Source organism: Spermophilus citellus, assembly GCF_964194105.1.
Source record: "Spermophilus citellus genome assembly, chromosome: 1".
NCBI classification, from domain to species: Eukaryota; Metazoa; Chordata; class Mammalia; order Rodentia; family Sciuridae; genus Spermophilus; species Spermophilus citellus.
The window spans coordinates 62,954,295-62,971,266 of NC_138182.1; the positions used below are offsets into that span (position 1 = coordinate 62,954,295).

At 30.8% G+C, this 16,972-nt stretch overlaps 1 protein-coding gene across 4 annotated transcripts in view; it reads right to left on the minus strand.

Annotated features, from left to right (window-relative positions):
* The window catches only part of TDRD3 (tudor domain containing 3), a 140,551-nt gene that overhangs the window by 13,757 nt on the left and 109,822 nt on the right, over positions 1–16,972 (minus strand). Inside the window, exon 14 of one of the 4 annotated variants that reach the window (XM_081284625.1) lies at positions 9,609–9,695. The exons of the other annotated variants lie outside the window; for them this stretch is intronic. Within the exon in view, the coding sequence (XP_081140751.1) occupies positions 9,615–9,695 (81 nt within the window). The 3' untranslated portion in view covers positions 9,609–9,614. The remainder of the gene's footprint in view (positions 1–9,608; positions 9,696–16,972) is intronic. 4 annotated transcript variants of the gene reach the window in all.

The window sequence follows — 16,972 nt, forward strand, 5'->3', positions numbered from 1 at the left end:
TTTTAAATGAACAAATATAGTAATGTTTTTCCTAGACATGATTTTTTTAACCCTTTGATACAAAGCAAAAAAGCTACTTTTAGGGGTTTAGGTACTTATGAAAATTCAGATAAGTATCAAAAGGTTGCATCCATATTTTAAGTAGGAGAATAAAGTATAGAAAAGAGACTAATTTCGGCCTTGTGTCTTCCAAAATGATAAATGTTATGGATCCTCTTTCATTCAAAAGTACATCTAAGTTTATTTACAACTTAACAATAGAAAAACGGGAACGAATGTTTATTCTACCATGTGCTTGCATTTTGCATCTTGTCTCCTTTACTCTTTGCAAGAATGCTCTGAATTATTTAATCTCCCATTTCAGAGTTATGTTAAGTGACCATGCTTCAGAAGATCCCTAGGCTGTACAACCTAAAGTTCTTTGCATTGCATTACACAGTGTATATTTACATTTCTTGCTTCAGAGAGTTTTTCTTAATTTAATAGCCTAATTTTCTAGGGTTGATTCTTTTAAATTTTTTTCATCATTATTGAAGCATAATTGACAAACAAACATAATGGGCAAATAGCAGTCATGAATTTAAGGGGTACAACTTGATGTTTTGATACTGTGAAATGATCAAAAACTAATTAACAAATCTACTATCTCACATGGTTACTATTTTTTCCTAATCATGTTTCGGATAAACATTACCATATTTATTCTCTCTCTCTCTCTTTTTGTAGTGAGAATATTGAAGTTCTATCCTTTAAGCAAATTTCAAGTATACAATACTGTATATCGTCAATTGTGGTCACCAAGATCTTTTTTTTTTTTAATTTTTAAATATTTATTTATTTTTTAGGTGTAGGTGGACACAATACAATGCTTTTATTTTTATGTGGTGCTGAGGATTGAACCCGGGTCCCGCCCGTACGAGGTGAGTGCTCTACCGATGAGCCACAATCCCCGCCCACTGTAACACCATACAGATATTTATCAAAAGCTATTTTGATATTATTAGCCTTTATTTTTGCATAGTAAATAGAGGGCTGTCATCAAGTAAATGGAGCCCAGTCACCAAGATCTTGAGCTCATTCATCTTGCATATGAAACTTTGTACCCTTTGAACAAAACATCTCCCCGTTTTCCTTAACTCTTTTTCCTGGTTACCACAATCCTATTCTTTGTTTCTGTGGATTTGACTTTTTTAGATTCCATGTGTTAAGTGAGATCATGCAGTATTTGTTTTATTTTACTTAGAATAATGTCCTTAAGATTCTATGGTCAATTCTGAATAAAAGGATTGCATAAACCCTGCAGGTAGTGTAAATACCATTTAATGGTCATCATCTTTGTTGAGATCCTATAGTGCAGTCCAAAGAATGAATGTATCACTTGTAAAGACATGTACCTCTCTCTAAAACACACTGCCTGTTTTAGCTAAAGGTTAAACAGATTACCAACACTCCAGAAGTCAGAGTAAGCAGCATATTCCTGCTCTAAAAGACGTTAATGTGTTGGGAGATTTCCTGGAGAAATATTATGTTATGGCACTGGCATTTAAGAGCTCTGTCCTTTAAATCAGATCCGAGTCTGGGCTTAGAGTCTACTACAACCTAAACATTTAACTATGCTTTCCCTATGTCTCAATTTTTTTCACATACAAAATAATCAGGACTTCAGAGATTTACTAGGAGAATTATATGAGATAATAAAGAGTAACAACTTTATATTGGTTACTATCCTAAATTAAATAACTTCAGGTTAATAAAATATACATCCTTCCTTCACTTAAACTATGTAGATTCACGGATTTTCCTGAAAATCAGGAACTTAGCTCCCTGTTAACAGTATTCCCCAAATTACTTTGTGCAGATAAAGAAAGTGAAGAGGTCTTTGGAGAAAATCAAAGGGCCAATTCAAGGAAAAAAGGTTCTCACCCTGCCTTTCTTTTATTTCTTCAGAGGTTCAAAAACTACACACAAAAACTAATAATTTTACATTATAGTTCAGTTTGTTGCTGCCATTGTTTTTGTTTCGCAAGAAAGTCAATTTTTTTTTATTCTTTTGAATTACAGCAAAACCGTCAAACAGAACAAAAGGAGGGAGGAAATTAGCAGAGGATCAAGATTGAAAATGATCAATAAAAAGTTATAGACACTACATAAAATATGAATATTTAAAGATGGAATTAAAATAAATTAACATGATTAATCTCTTTAATACCTCACCCTCAGTCTGTACACTTGAAATTTTAGTAAAAGTCATAAAATGGAACAGGCTACACACAACAATATGAAAAGTAGAAGTATAGCAATAATGATTTAAAATGGAAAATATATATACACCTATTTATGTCTATTAATATGTTTTCAAGTCAACATATATAATTAATGTTTGCAAAAGCAATGCTGTGCTTAAATATGCTAGTTGAGCAAATATGTATTAAAAATATTTATGGTTAAGATAGATGAGCACTAATTACAGGTGTTCAACTGTTTTAATTGTAATTTCTATCATTTTTACATCTTAAATTGACTAATATAACTTAAGATAGGTTAACTAAATTCTTTCCCTGAAAGTAATAATTACTATAACATAATACCACACTGCCTTTGACTCTAAAGAGTCAATTCCATGCATTTTATCTCACTGACCAACTGAGACAGAGATACATGGTATGTTACAGTGAATTTTGTAATACAGACATAAGAAACTGAATTAAAAGAAAAATTTTCATGTTAAATTGATAAATTACAAACCAGATCTTTTGCTTTTAAAGAGCACTAAGTGTTGCAGTGCAGAAGAAAAAATTGGGACAAAATGCTTCATATACTTATTTTTAAAAAGCTGCAATACCAAATGATACAGAAATAAATAATTTGCAGTATTTTTGATCCTTTATTGATTAAGAAAATAAGATAGTAGGGACTGGGGTTGTGGCTCAGTGGTAAAGCCTCACCTAGCATATATGAGGGTTCAATCCTCAGGAGCACATAAAAATAAATTTTAAAAAATAAAGGTATAAAAAATAAAAAAGAAAAAAAGGAAAATGAAAAATTCTAACCTTAAAGCAAATAGACCCCCAACATAATAATACCATTATCACATTTAATTTCTAATTCATGTCTAACTACCCATACTAACAATGCTTTCACAATAAACTATAATTACTTCTCTTTAGTGAAGCATATAGAAAAGATATGTTTTAACTCATTTTATCAGTTATTAAGCCAGCTAAGTTTTCATTTTACGTACACCTAGGAGTCACTGATGTGATCTCCTCTGCAGTACAAGATTCCTTTGCTGTATCACACAAATGCTGGTTTTGCCCCCTTGAAATAACTGGTGAAGTTAGCTGAAGCTTTCTTGGACAGCCAATTCTACTGTTTTGTATTCTTCACTATGAAGTATAAACCTGCATTTCTGGAACTTCTATTTATGTTTTCCAGATCAGTCTGTTTCCTCTACCATAGAAAAGATTTTAAGTTATTTAAAGGCAAATATAATAACTTCTCTTACTCTATTAATAAGAATCATTTGTCAAATACCATTATTTTTAGAATATACATCATTTTGATCATCTTTTATACAGTTTAGTATTTACTATTCCACATAACCTAGAAATCACAATAATATTTTAAGTATGGCCTGCCTAGAACATAACACTAATATGTATTTCTCATGAGGAAGGTACTGTTCTAGGCAATTTATATGTCTATCAGGGAACTGGTTTAATGTTAATGTTTTTATCAGTTGCTTGATCAGTATTCACTCATACTGTGCTTGCCATTAATTGAAATTTCTATAACCTCCCAGGTATATTTCATTATGTATTTGTAGAGAACAGTTTTTTTGACCTACATACAAAGTTCTAAATTTAAGTGTTGTTGATGTTTGTGCACTAATAAAAGATATTACTTTGGCACAGTATCATCATTGGCATAGTGAATAACTGTAACATCATATATTTATCAAAAGCTATTTTGATAATTTATTAGCCTTTGTTTTTACATAGTAAATAGAGAACTGTCATCTAAAAGGGTACCATCTAGATAGGTAGTTAAAAGTACCTTAATCTTGGAACTATTTTCTAGTGAAATTTAGACGGTGATAAGAGAGTCTTAGTGTAAGATTAAACTATAATAGCAACAAATAATAGATTAAAAGGCCTAGGTAGGTTTATTTTCTACCATTTGTAAAATAGTTTCTAGTCCCTTGAAAAATATCAGCTGATAATTCTACTCAAATACATCTTCAATTGTGAGAACTAAGATTGATTAAAATAAATGACTGAAAGACACCTTATCAGAACAACCTATCACATATCAAGTTAGAACTTACTGTTATGCTGAACATTCTTAGGTATATCATTTCATTAAACTCACACAAAAATTCTCCAGTAGGTAATTTCATTTGCTTCCATTTATAGGTAAAGTATAGGATCATGCTCTATGGTGTTAGCTAGTACTAAACCTAAACATCAGTTCTGAAACCCAGCCCAAAGGTTTTAGACAAGTTACTTAATATCTCTAAACCTGAATTTATAGCTTTTCTGGTGTATAAAATGAAGATTCCATAGAGATCCTATAGATATTAAACCAGTTAATGTGTAACAAGTAATATATCTGGTGGCTGGCACAGAAGAAGTATTTCAAATGGTAACCATGTTGAACAGAAGGAATTTTAGTCCTCACATTCTCAACCGTTTATACTATTTTACCTCAATAAGTTCACAGAGAAGTAATATCATCTCGTTACTATCAAATATATAGATTTCACTCAGTATGTTTAAATTTATGAATTTCCCCCCTCTTTACCATAGTGCTCAATATTTGAGAAGTTAGACAGTATATAACATTTCCTTTTTAAAAAATTATTATTCCCAAGCTTAGGAATCTTTCACAATCATTTTAGATGGTTAAAGAAAGGAAAAGATATCACAAAGATTTTCTCCAAGAATAATAAGGGATATGAACTTATTTCCATCAAATGTAAGTTCTATATTTTAAAAATACACAAAAACAAATCATTTGGATGGTGAGTTCTGAGAGATGAAGTCTATATCGTTATTTTTAGAGTGAAGCTTATTAAGGCTCAATGAGAAGTCAAAAAGACAGAAATTCATAGTTTTCAAACAGTTTATAAACTTCTTTGTTCAGAGTATAAAATGTATACTATGTTAAATTTCACTTTCATTGCTTTTGAAGAAAGGCATGACAGTCTTTTAAAAACTGCACTTAAGTAGGAGGAAAAGTTTGTCTAGGGTTAAACACTAATTTATGCAAAACCCAGGTTTTGACAGGACTCCTGTCAATGTCAAATAGCAGGTGCACTTTTTGTAGGACTGGCAGAAAAGCCTTGTATCAGAGCTAAAATGAAGTTGCTGATTTATGAAGGCTGTTACAAACCATAAAATTTTGAAAGCATGGAATAAAATAGTTTCCATAAAGAAAAAAAAATAGAAATCAATATAACTTTGCAGTAAATATCATTAGCTTAAGGGACCATGATTCAATCGTTTTCTGAAAAAAATTAGTTTACTTTAAAAAATGTGGATTTTATATTAGAGCTATATTTTAAGAGTAAATATAAAATTTCATTTTATTAATAACATTCGAGCAGAAAATAAAACTTTAACCAAAAAATGAAAGAAAAGAAATTAGCTTGAAGAAAAGGAGGGTAGGAAGAAGCAGCGAGGGTTTCCTTTCAAGGTAAGTAATTTAGGATGGATATACAAGTTCTAATTTCAATTTGTACCTGCTTCTGCATTTCAGGGTCAAAAATCATCACTTTTCAGATATTACCAATAAATGAGGATACTCCTTCCAAAGCCTTAAAGGAAAACTAAAGAAATGAAACTAACACTGATTCAGAACCCACATGCCTGACATTTTAATCATCCTGCGACCTAACAAAATATTTATTGAGCAATTTCTGTGTTCCTCACAACCACCCTATGAGGTTACATTTCTACTGTTATTTTTCAGAGGAGAAAATATAACCGAGGTTAGAAAAGATTATATATGCCTAGGTTATGCTGGACTCTAAAGTTCATGCTCTCTCAACATATTACAGTAGATGCAGAGGCTAAAGGATAAAATTAGGCTAATTATGTAATAAAACTTTTATGAAGTTAATATGAATAAATATCAAGTGCTTTCCATTAAACATTTTAAATATATAATGAAAGCAATGAATTAAGGTAAATACAGAGCTTAGAACTAATTTCTGGTACAAAAACTAAAGAATACAATAAAGTGAGATATCAGTTCCCAAATGTAAATTTCTATTCTTTATAATGCCAGATGCAACATAAAATGGTTTTCTTTTATTGGTTTGAGTCAAGCTATTTAAACATTTTATCCTAGTGAGTTATAGAGGCAAAGAACCTAGCACACAATGCCAAACTAGCTCTTATGTGGCACCTTACACTTACAAAATGATTTTGCAATGTGTTGGTATTCATGCTCATTTTTCTTTCAGTGAAGAAAGGAGGCATTTTTTTTTTTAAACTGAGAGAAATCCAACCGGCTTATCAAATACACAAATCATCTTTATAAAACTCATCCAAGTTAAAATTTCCCCCCCTCCCTTTGTATCTACAGATATAGATTATTATCTTTTCCAAGAACATGACTACTTGAGAAGGAAAGTATAATAAAGCAGTAAAATTCACTAAATATTTTCAAATTCTTGACATTAACATTATTCATTTGAATACATTTATCTACAGAAGTTTAGATAAATACAAATTATTGTCTTGTACACTTAGCAAGTTTGTACATTTACTTGAGAATTTGTCACTAAAATACTTTAAAAATAAGGGGTGTTCATCAATTTCATAAATCCCCTAGTAATATTTCTCTGTTTCAAGAGTTATAACATTCATAGCATGAACTGTGAGACAGGTTATTTTTCTAAACTCTCTGTAGTTTTAGAGATCCTAAGTTGTTTTGGGTTCTTTTTTAGAAATTTTACCAATATTTTGGGATGGTAGCAATTAGAGATTAAGTGGCTATGATGATAGAATTGTGCCCTCCAATGACACAGATTACTCTATGGCAGTTTACAGACTTCTTTTTGATCATAAGAACATCTATTCTTAATAGGATTATGTAGTTTCCTATTTGGATTCCGTTTTTAAATTTCATTGCTAGTGATGGACAACACTTTATAGCTGTCATACAAAAATTATGATGAGCACTAAAACATTTTTCTCATTTGAAAGTGAAAGGAAAATCTCTCTCCATGAGTGTTGATAATAGATGAATAGGTCAGTAGATTAGGTTAAACCTTATGAAATTAAACAGTGTCTTAAAAAATAATTTCCTGCCTTATTTTCTTGCTCTCTTTACTGAGATAAATTCCCCAAAGGAACAATTTAGCAAATACCATAAATTTTCAAACACTAGTATGTTTCACATGTGTGTGCATAAGTGCATGTACATGTATACACACATTGTGTCTTGCTTTGCTCAGGTACCTGGATAACATTTTTATTTATTGAATATATTCATACCTGGCATAAAGATGAACTCAAGATGATGTGAAACTTTGTTAACATTCCTGGGTTTATATTGCCATATAACCAAGAGCCTAAAACCTGCTTCACAGGACATTTTCCAATACTGAATTTTGCTGATTTCCAAGGGTCACAATATTATTACTAGATAGACTCTCAAACATCAACTTCCTCATGAGACCCCTCTACTGAAAATTGGTTGAGTGGTTACCTGTTAGCTTGGGCTTAATAAACGCAGAAGGGTTATATCACTTGTGGATCAAATACTTTCCTTATGTTACTAAAAGACTAGAAACTGAGAATGAACTGTCACAAAATAATTCTTGTTCATTTTACTTGCTTTTGAATTTTTTAATTGAAAGTATATTAAAAAGTTTATAAAACTGAATTTATACATACAGGGGCTACATAACTTTATCACTTAAAATCAACTACAATGTTGAATATATTCTCATTTAAGACTGAATTATTTTTATTCACTTACTATAAAGGCTTCCCATATATTACAGTCTTTATAATGATCTTTTATGATAAATGTATAATATTTCAGATAGATGATATTTTACCATTCTCTTACTGATGGACATTTAGGTCGATTCTAGTTTTGTTTTTGTTTTGTTTTTGTTTTTGTTTTTTTTTTGCTATTATGAAAATGTTGTAATAATAATCTCCCAGGAATTAGCTCTTTTTCTTTTTCTATACTTCAGGGGGAGACATTAACAACAGTAGAAATACTGGATTCAAATTTATGAACACTTTTAAGTCTTGGGAGAAAAGAAAAAAAATCAAAAGAATCATATCAATTCGCACTGCTATTAGCAATGTATAAGAGTACCCATATTACTGCATCTCTGCTAGCATGAGTGTTATCATTTACTTTCCCCCCATTAATTAATAATCTTAAAACTATACTAATTGTTTCAATTTGTAGTTTATTACGTCCAGAAGTCAGTATTTCTCTTTAATTTTTAGTCAAAAAAGATGACACTGCTACTTCAGCAAGAAACCACATTGAGCATAAGTCAATGGTTTGAGGCTAAAAGAAATAAAAGCCTTAATAAAGTTAATCATGACACAAGTAACTGTTATTGTGCCACACAGTAATTAGGCATTAATATGGCAAGCAGTTCCTGTAAGTGGCTGTTATCACTATTATTTACAGATAGCCAAACTAAGCATTCTTAGATGGGGGTGGGCAGAGGATTGACCAAGCTCTTAGTCCTCATAAGGATTCCCTGATTTGAAGTCAGATGTGATCCAGAAGGCAAATTCTACTTTTACCTCAGCAACATGCACCCTCCATAAACTGAGTGCTTTCTAAAGACAGCACTGTAAATTAAGTTTGGCTGAAAGTGGGCCAGCATTTATTTTACTGAGAACAGGCATATCAGATGTTACTCAACTGACCAAAGAAATAGCCTTCCAGCCCCTTATTTCTTCTACAATTATTCCTCAAGTTAAGAATCTAGATTTCCAGTGAGACCTCAGAAGAACTTTAAATTTGGAACTATTTCCATCTCCTTTCCCGCAGAGAAGATGAAAGAACTAGAGGCACATTTATATTCTAGTTTCCCAGTTAACCTTACTAACAAACAACAGGAGCAAACTAGGAAACAGGACTTTAAGGACTTCCCTGTGCCAAAATCTTTTTTCCCAACACTGACTGAATTTTCATAAATTAGAAATGCATTCTTTGATGTTTCTAAGCACAGAATTCTGGGAAGATTAAAAAGGGTAATAGAGTAGGAAGGGTAAGAAGGGATAATAGTAGTCTACACACTATAGTGAAGATTAATCAATCTGGTTTTAAATTCATAAGAGTACAGAACTCTGAAGCATGCAGAGGATAGAAATAACAGTTCTCATATGTAGAGAATATAAGGAGAAGCAAAAGGAGTACAATCAGCCTGGGGTGCTACACAAATGCAAAGCTGAGAACACTAGACTACAGAAGAAAAGGGGAGGAGGCCAAGCCTGTAATAAAAATTTATGTTTTTGTAGATGTTGAGAGGTTACAAATCACATTTACCTTAATTGTATTACTTAATCCTCACAAGAACCTGTACTGCTACTGAGACCCAGAGATGTTAAGGAACTTACCCAAAGTCACATAGGTAGTAAGTAGCAGAGCCGGGACTCGAACCCAGGTCTTCTGATTCCTCCTGTGCATCTCCAGCTCCCCTGGAGCTGAAGCAGGGCAAAAAGGGAGGTGGAAGTAATTTGCCCAAAACCAGCCTTGCCCTCTCCCCAAGGAAGAGCAAAAAACATTTAATTCTCTCAGTGACCCTTTTTCACCAAATTCTTTCAGGATAAAGCACACAAGAATCTGAAAATATTTCTCAGCCTTGGGTTCATGTATGGCAATAAATGTAAATGACATTAGAAATTATTTTTGGCTATACTTTGCCATTTATGTGCAATTGATTAGAATATCAAAGTATAGTAATCCTCTTTTCAGAAAGTAAAAATATTTAATAATTATTCTTTAAAGAAGTTTACTTATGATTTTTGTTTGACATTTTAAGTTAAACTTTTTAATTGCAATATTATAAAAATTATTTTGAAAAGTGCTGAAGAACCAGACATCCATCAACTTTTAATCTACTCTGTGGCTACATTTTTACCTATCTTAATCATCTTCCCTCAATGATTATTGTCAGTAAGGCATTTATAATCATTTAAATGGAAAAAAAATTCACAGTTGTCTTTTCATAACCAACTTTGAGTATTTTCAACAAGTAGCAATGTATATGCATCATCTTATAAAAATATAAATCTCATATTCTTTTCAAAATTATGACTAGAATACTTTTAATGTAGACTTTCTTAATTTTCTATAACAAAATTTAGACTCTCTAGTTTTTAGTCTACAGATTTCTTAATTTTTCTTACAGGAATTATATGTTTTAATTTCTCATCCTATTTAAACTTTAATGAGTTTTAAATACAGACAATGAAGAAATTTATTTCCTTTACTAATTTTCTAAGAATACAATTCAAATGAACCATGACCAACTAATCAATTGTAGATGTTTTTATAAGAAGCCCCAATGTACTTCAGCCTCTATTTTTCCATTTCTGAGAACAACTATCAGTAGGGTCAAGTGCAAAGTTAGCAGTTATACAAGTTAGGGAATACAAACTAACCAGAAATATCAAGGTATTTGTGAACTTTGAAAGATACTCCAACTGTTCTTCACTTAAGCATCAGTCCTATCTAGATTGTAATATATCCAACCCAATATTTAAAAGTAATCTGACACCTTTAAGATAAATAAGGTGGCAAACATTCACAAACCAAAATAAAATAAATGAAGAAGATGAGGAGGAAGAGTCTGGATAAGGAGTGAGAGGTAGAGATGTGGAGTAAAGAAAAGGAAATAAAGGGTAACCTAAAAGACCTAAGAAATTTAAAGTAAGAATTAATTCATTCTCTCTCTCTCTCTCTCTCTCTCTCTCTCTTTCCCTTTAAGATTTCAGTTTCATATTTAAAAAAATCTGATCAAGTCTAATATTCTCTTGGGTACAGACAACCAATTTCAGGATTTCTTGATATATGAAGATTCACACCATCTGGTTACCTTATGAAAAAAAAGTACATTAGTATACTTTGTCCATGTTATTGTAAACCTTATTCATGTCTTTTCATGATAAAATGCTCATTGTGTTATACTAAATTATCCACTTAATGTTATCAAAAAATAATTACCAACACTTAAAAAATTATAGGTACATACATTTTAGAATTTGAACCAGAATTAAAAGTGATTTCTAATATCTTGCTTTGTATAATAAGCTGTTTGTTGATCTTGATCAAGAGAGTTGACCCTAATTTCCTAATTACACAATCTGAGAGAAGCAAGCATATTTATTTAACATGACAAAAAATGCCAATAAAGGTGTGTTAAAGTTAATAGAGTTTTGGAAGCCAGTGTTAGGCTTCCAAAATTAATTTCTTCATGGTATTCCAGTCACTTAACATACATAACAAAATTGTAACCAGGAACAAAGACAGCAATGATTCAAAGATGGCACCATTTCAGTCTGATGGCAGCCTTATCAATATTTACTAAGTGGTTTCTGGAGGAAAGGAAATGCATCTTATACTTCTCTTATATCTTTTTAGTCTTTTGCACATACACAGGGCGATCTGTTTTCCAAAGACTTTTTGGTACAAAAAAGAAATTAAGGAACATTTGGTTTAAAAAAAAAGAAAAATTAACCAGGCTTGTCATTTTTTAATATAATCAAGGTGATCACCAGGACTACACCAATCATTCAATAAATAATTAAATAATTGCTGCCCTCCTTCCACTGTTTCAGCTAACAACAGTAGTTCATGGACTAACTTAAAATTCCAATGCCATCAACTTGTAGTATACATCTACTTATTATTCATATAATTCCTTAGCATTCCTACAGTTAATATGCAACAGTAAATTCTTCCTTAACTTATAAATAAGTGCCTAAAAGAGGATATAACTTGAATAAGGATATTTTTTTTCTTCCAGATCTCTCAAGTGAGCTCTGGCATCAGATCCAAGATTATCAGTTCATCTGATTTAACAAATGAAATCAAGAAAATAAAAACAGGAGACCTAGAGTAGTTAGAAGAATTAGTTTCCCAGGAGGCTTTGAATAACAAGCTTTTAAATACATAAAACAATAATATATAAAGGCCTAAGACAATTCACTGGTGCATTATTAAAAGAATAATACAAATGTTAATACAAAGCAAATACATTGGTCTTTATAAGTCCTCTTCTCCATTTAAGAATATCCACACACCCAGTGGAATTAACTTACTTGGACACTTTTTTTTTTTTTTTTTTACTTAATAGTCAATGCCCACTTCAATCTAATGTATGAAATATGATATGTCAAGAGCTTTGTAATGTTGTGAACAACCAATAAAAAAAAATTCATGAAAAACAAAACAAAAAAAATAAAAATAAAAATATAAAGGAAAAAAAATAGTCAATGCCAGTTTAATGAAAAACAGGAGATTGGGGGAGAAGGCTTTATATTTCACCTTAGACTAGGTGAAAAACTCCAAAGAAAAAAATCCAAAAAAATGATGAAATACCGTACTGATAGAAAATATAAACATCGTGTGTTATTAGGTGAGAATTATAGGAAAAGACAATAATATTATGAAAGCTACAAAAGGCGTTTTCACAAATGGCAATTTCTGAATGTTATACAAAAGATAGTGAATTGTGTATAATTACATGTACAATAAAATATTTTATGAAATTAAATCCTACTGTAACAGCAGAAAGATTTAAAAGGGCATAAAATTTCAGAAAAATATTTTACCCCCTAGTCATAGAAAATCTTGAAATGTTTGTTGTTTGAGGAGAAGTTGTTCTGTATACATTTAGTCTTCATTTGAGGAGAAGTTGTTCTGTATACATTTAGTCTTCATTTAAAACAAAAATACATTATAGGGGCTGTAGCTCAGTAGCAAAGCACTTGCCTAGCATGCATGAGGCACTGGATTCAATCCTTAGCACCACATATAAATTAACAAATAAAATATAGGCATTCTGTCCATCTACAACTACAAAAATATACATTATAAGAGGTTTGGAAAATGTATAACAATAAATTTTAAGGATAAATCTTTCTCATTTTTTAGATGGGAGATTTAAAAACCATCAAGTTAAGAAAATAGTTAACATGTTTTCCAGGTACCTCACACAGACTTTCTATAACAAGTTCTAATGTGAAGGGTAGGGTGGGGTTGCATGAGCAAATAAGGCTTTGAAGCACTCTATATTACCTTTCCTATGGAGATTTAAGATATTTATTAACTTGTTAGTGACTCAAATAAGTCCTGTAATCAAAAAGGACTTACTTAACACAGCATTTTCCAAATCTGTTTAAGTATAAAACAGAACTCATGTTCTTAGAACATACTTTAGAAAACTAAATGGATGAGGTGAGAAGAAAAATATATCCCTCAAAAAATGACTTCAGTATTTTTATGATGCTCTAAGCTGCCAAATTAAAAACTTCTTCATTATGTTTACTCTTAATAAATTATGAGTTTTTCTAAAAAGCAAATAAAATGTACTCACTGTTGCAGTATTTCCTTTCCCTTCTGAATGGAGCTCTCAGCCAATGACAGGCCACTAAGGAACTTATTTCAAGCCAAGGTGTAAAACTCCTGCCAGTAGTTCCCAAGCTTAATGGAACTGGAAGCTCTATAATACCAAAGTATTTCTCACAAGGAGATAGATAAATTCTGCTATTTTTACTAGAAGTTTAACAGTAAAACCTATTGGATATGATTCTAGAATAGACAGCATAGATCCAGTAAAGTTCAGAAAATTAGGATCAGTAGGAAGACTATTTTTATTTGTACAAAAAGATACCAGAAGTTAAAAAAAATTTTAAAAAAAGGACACAATGTTTAAGAAACAGAATGAAAACTAAGGGAAATGACTAATAAACAAGATGATAAAAGTTAAGTAAAAAGAAAAAAGTTAAGTATACAGAGAAAGAGCATTAAATAGAGATACACAGATGACTGTGTAAGATTAAAAAGAGAATGGGTAACTGATAACTCATTATGGTATGCAATCAAATATGCATCATAAGTCAACTTTTAGTCCAAATCGTTGAGGTACACCATCACTGACTTTAGAAGACACAGAACCACACTGAGGGAGATCCCACTGAAAGGAAATGATCTATAGTTCAATAATCAACATTGTTTTACTGGTATTCTAGATGCAGATGAAAAAGTCTCAGAAATTTACCAGAAACTACAACAGAATTTCATTTTTTCTTTAATTCAAGAAGGATGCCTTTTAAGATTTACAAATGTAAGGCTGACATCTTTGGGAACATAGAAATAAAACAAAATATCCTTATAATGCATTGATTTCATTACTTTTTCCCTGTGCAATAAGCATATTAGCAAATCCTCCATCTAGAAATGGTAAAATTCAAAGGAGTTGGAAAATATAGTTTTAAAATTCCCTTTAAGTTAAATAAATGAAAAGACAAAATTTGTGTTTAGAAGTGAACAACCCTGGGTTTACTGAATCAAAAAAGTATGAGGAGAAAATAACTGCACCTGACAATTCCAACCCCCTTCAGCGGTGGCTCTCACCCATGAAAGCAAAGCCATTACTTCACCCATTCAGATTACTTCAAAGGAAAAAAATTAAAGTTATATAATAGTCAGTATAAAGGTAAAGCATCATGAATTTACTTCTTAATTAACCAACACAACATATTCACAAGTCCATGCCATTAATAAAAGGAGACTCAGATAATAAAAGATTAATGTATCATCTCATACTATTATAATTCATGTGTATAACAAAAGAATGCTATATATTTTTCAAATAATTATGCTAACCTGACAGAGAAAATGACTAATATTTAAGTAATTTGAGGATTAACTTGCTTTACAAACTTTAAAGTTAGAAACCTCAAGAATATCATTAACTAAAAAGAAAAATGTCTTAGGTAATACCCTGATATGTTACTTTACTGTGGGAGTTACTTTGTCTTCAGAAAGAGAAAAAAAAATTACATATATACATATACATATATATGTGTATGTATATATTAATATATATACATGTATGTGTATATATGTATGTATATATGTAAAAATATATGTATATATATATATGTGTATATATATATATAATATGTACTTTTATTGGTCAATAAAGAAAAATCAGTTTACCCAGAAACCATTTAAAAAAGTTTTTACATAGTTTGAAAAGATTACAATATATTATATTAAAATTTAAACATACTTTTTTACACATTCTTAAAATAGCATATTATTTTTAACATCAATTTAAAAGATGAAATAAATTATCTCTATTGAATAGTATAGCTAGATCAAAACTAAATCTCAAAATTTTCATAATATTCCAATTAGGTTTAGCTGTTACAATCTGAATTTGACTTTTAAGGGTCAGAAATGAACAATTTTTTTTTTTTTAAAGAGAGAGAGAGTGGGGGGGGAGAGAGAGAGAGAGAGAGAGAGAGAGAGAGAATTTTTAATATTTTTTATTATTTTTTTTTAGTTCTCGGCGGACACAACATCTTTGTTGGTATGTGGTGCTGAGGATCGAACCCGGGACGCTCGCATGCCAGGCGAGCGCGCTACCGCTTGAGCCACATCCCCAGCCCCGAAATGAACAATTTTTAAAGTGACATACTTAAGCAAATGGAGTATACTTAAGAATAAATCATCTCCTATCTATGCCAACAGATTTTGTATCTCCAGTAATTTGGTTTTATATAATCAACAATCTACTGTAGGAATTTCAAAAGGTTGAGTAATAGATGAAGAAGAAATAAAGTTTGTCTAATACAAGCAAAGATTATTAAAATAAAGCCTAAAGATACTACAAGGTGAATTGGGGCACAGGTCAGTGGTAGAGCATGTGCTTATTAGCATGCACAAGGCTGTGGATTAAATCCCCAGCAAAAGAAAGAAAGAAAGATACTGACATAAAGTTATCAAGTTCCACAGCCTATAATTTGAAAATTATGTTCTTAAATTCGTTAAATTAACCATGTACCTTGCCTTGATTTACTGTTTACTTTGCAAAAGAAAATGGGTATTGCCTATTTCCCAAAATATGTATAGTGGAAGCCAACATATTGTAATATTTTAGTGACTTTAACCAAACTATGTGTTTAGTGAAAAAAATGTAATTATGCTAGATTATTTGTACTACTTTAAGAATTTATCAGCAAGAATAAAAAACTTTATAGATTGGATCAACTAAGTATTTGCACTTTTTATTAAATACTAATTGGCAGAAATTCACTGTTACATAATTCTGATATTCCTTTGAAATAATGTTTTGTATAACAACTGTCTTCTTTTTAATATCCATTATAATTTTCAATATCAAAATCAAACTACGTATAACCTAATTTATCATTAAGTCACTGAAATTGTTAACAGGATATGTTCTAATAATACTTAAGCTTTGTTTTAAATTATTTAATTTACATATCCCAATTCTTCATTTTTCTTCTCATTTAAATAGGTTAGTTTTTTTGTTCTGTGTCATTTTAACATTTTTATTAGTGTAAGAATAATCTATGGGTTTTTGTGAATGTTATTTGAATTTAAAAACGTGACTTTCAAATGTGCTTTCCAAGATGCCATTATTAAAAATAAAGAAAGAAATAAAGAACAACAAAAACTATGTGCAGTTACTTCAAAACTAAAACTTGAGATTGATAGTTTTTAAGTATGCTAAGTTGGAAAGTATACACATTGTAATTAGTATAAAAAACAGAGCTGAATTCATCTAAAAACAAATTTTACTTTTTAAATATGTGAAATAAAGTTGGGCACAATGCCAGGTGCCTGTAGTTCTAGCTACTTGTGAGGCTTAAGCAGGAAAACCACCTGAGCCCAGGAGTTCAAGGCCAGCCTAGCAACAAGCCACACCTGTCTTTAAAAATAA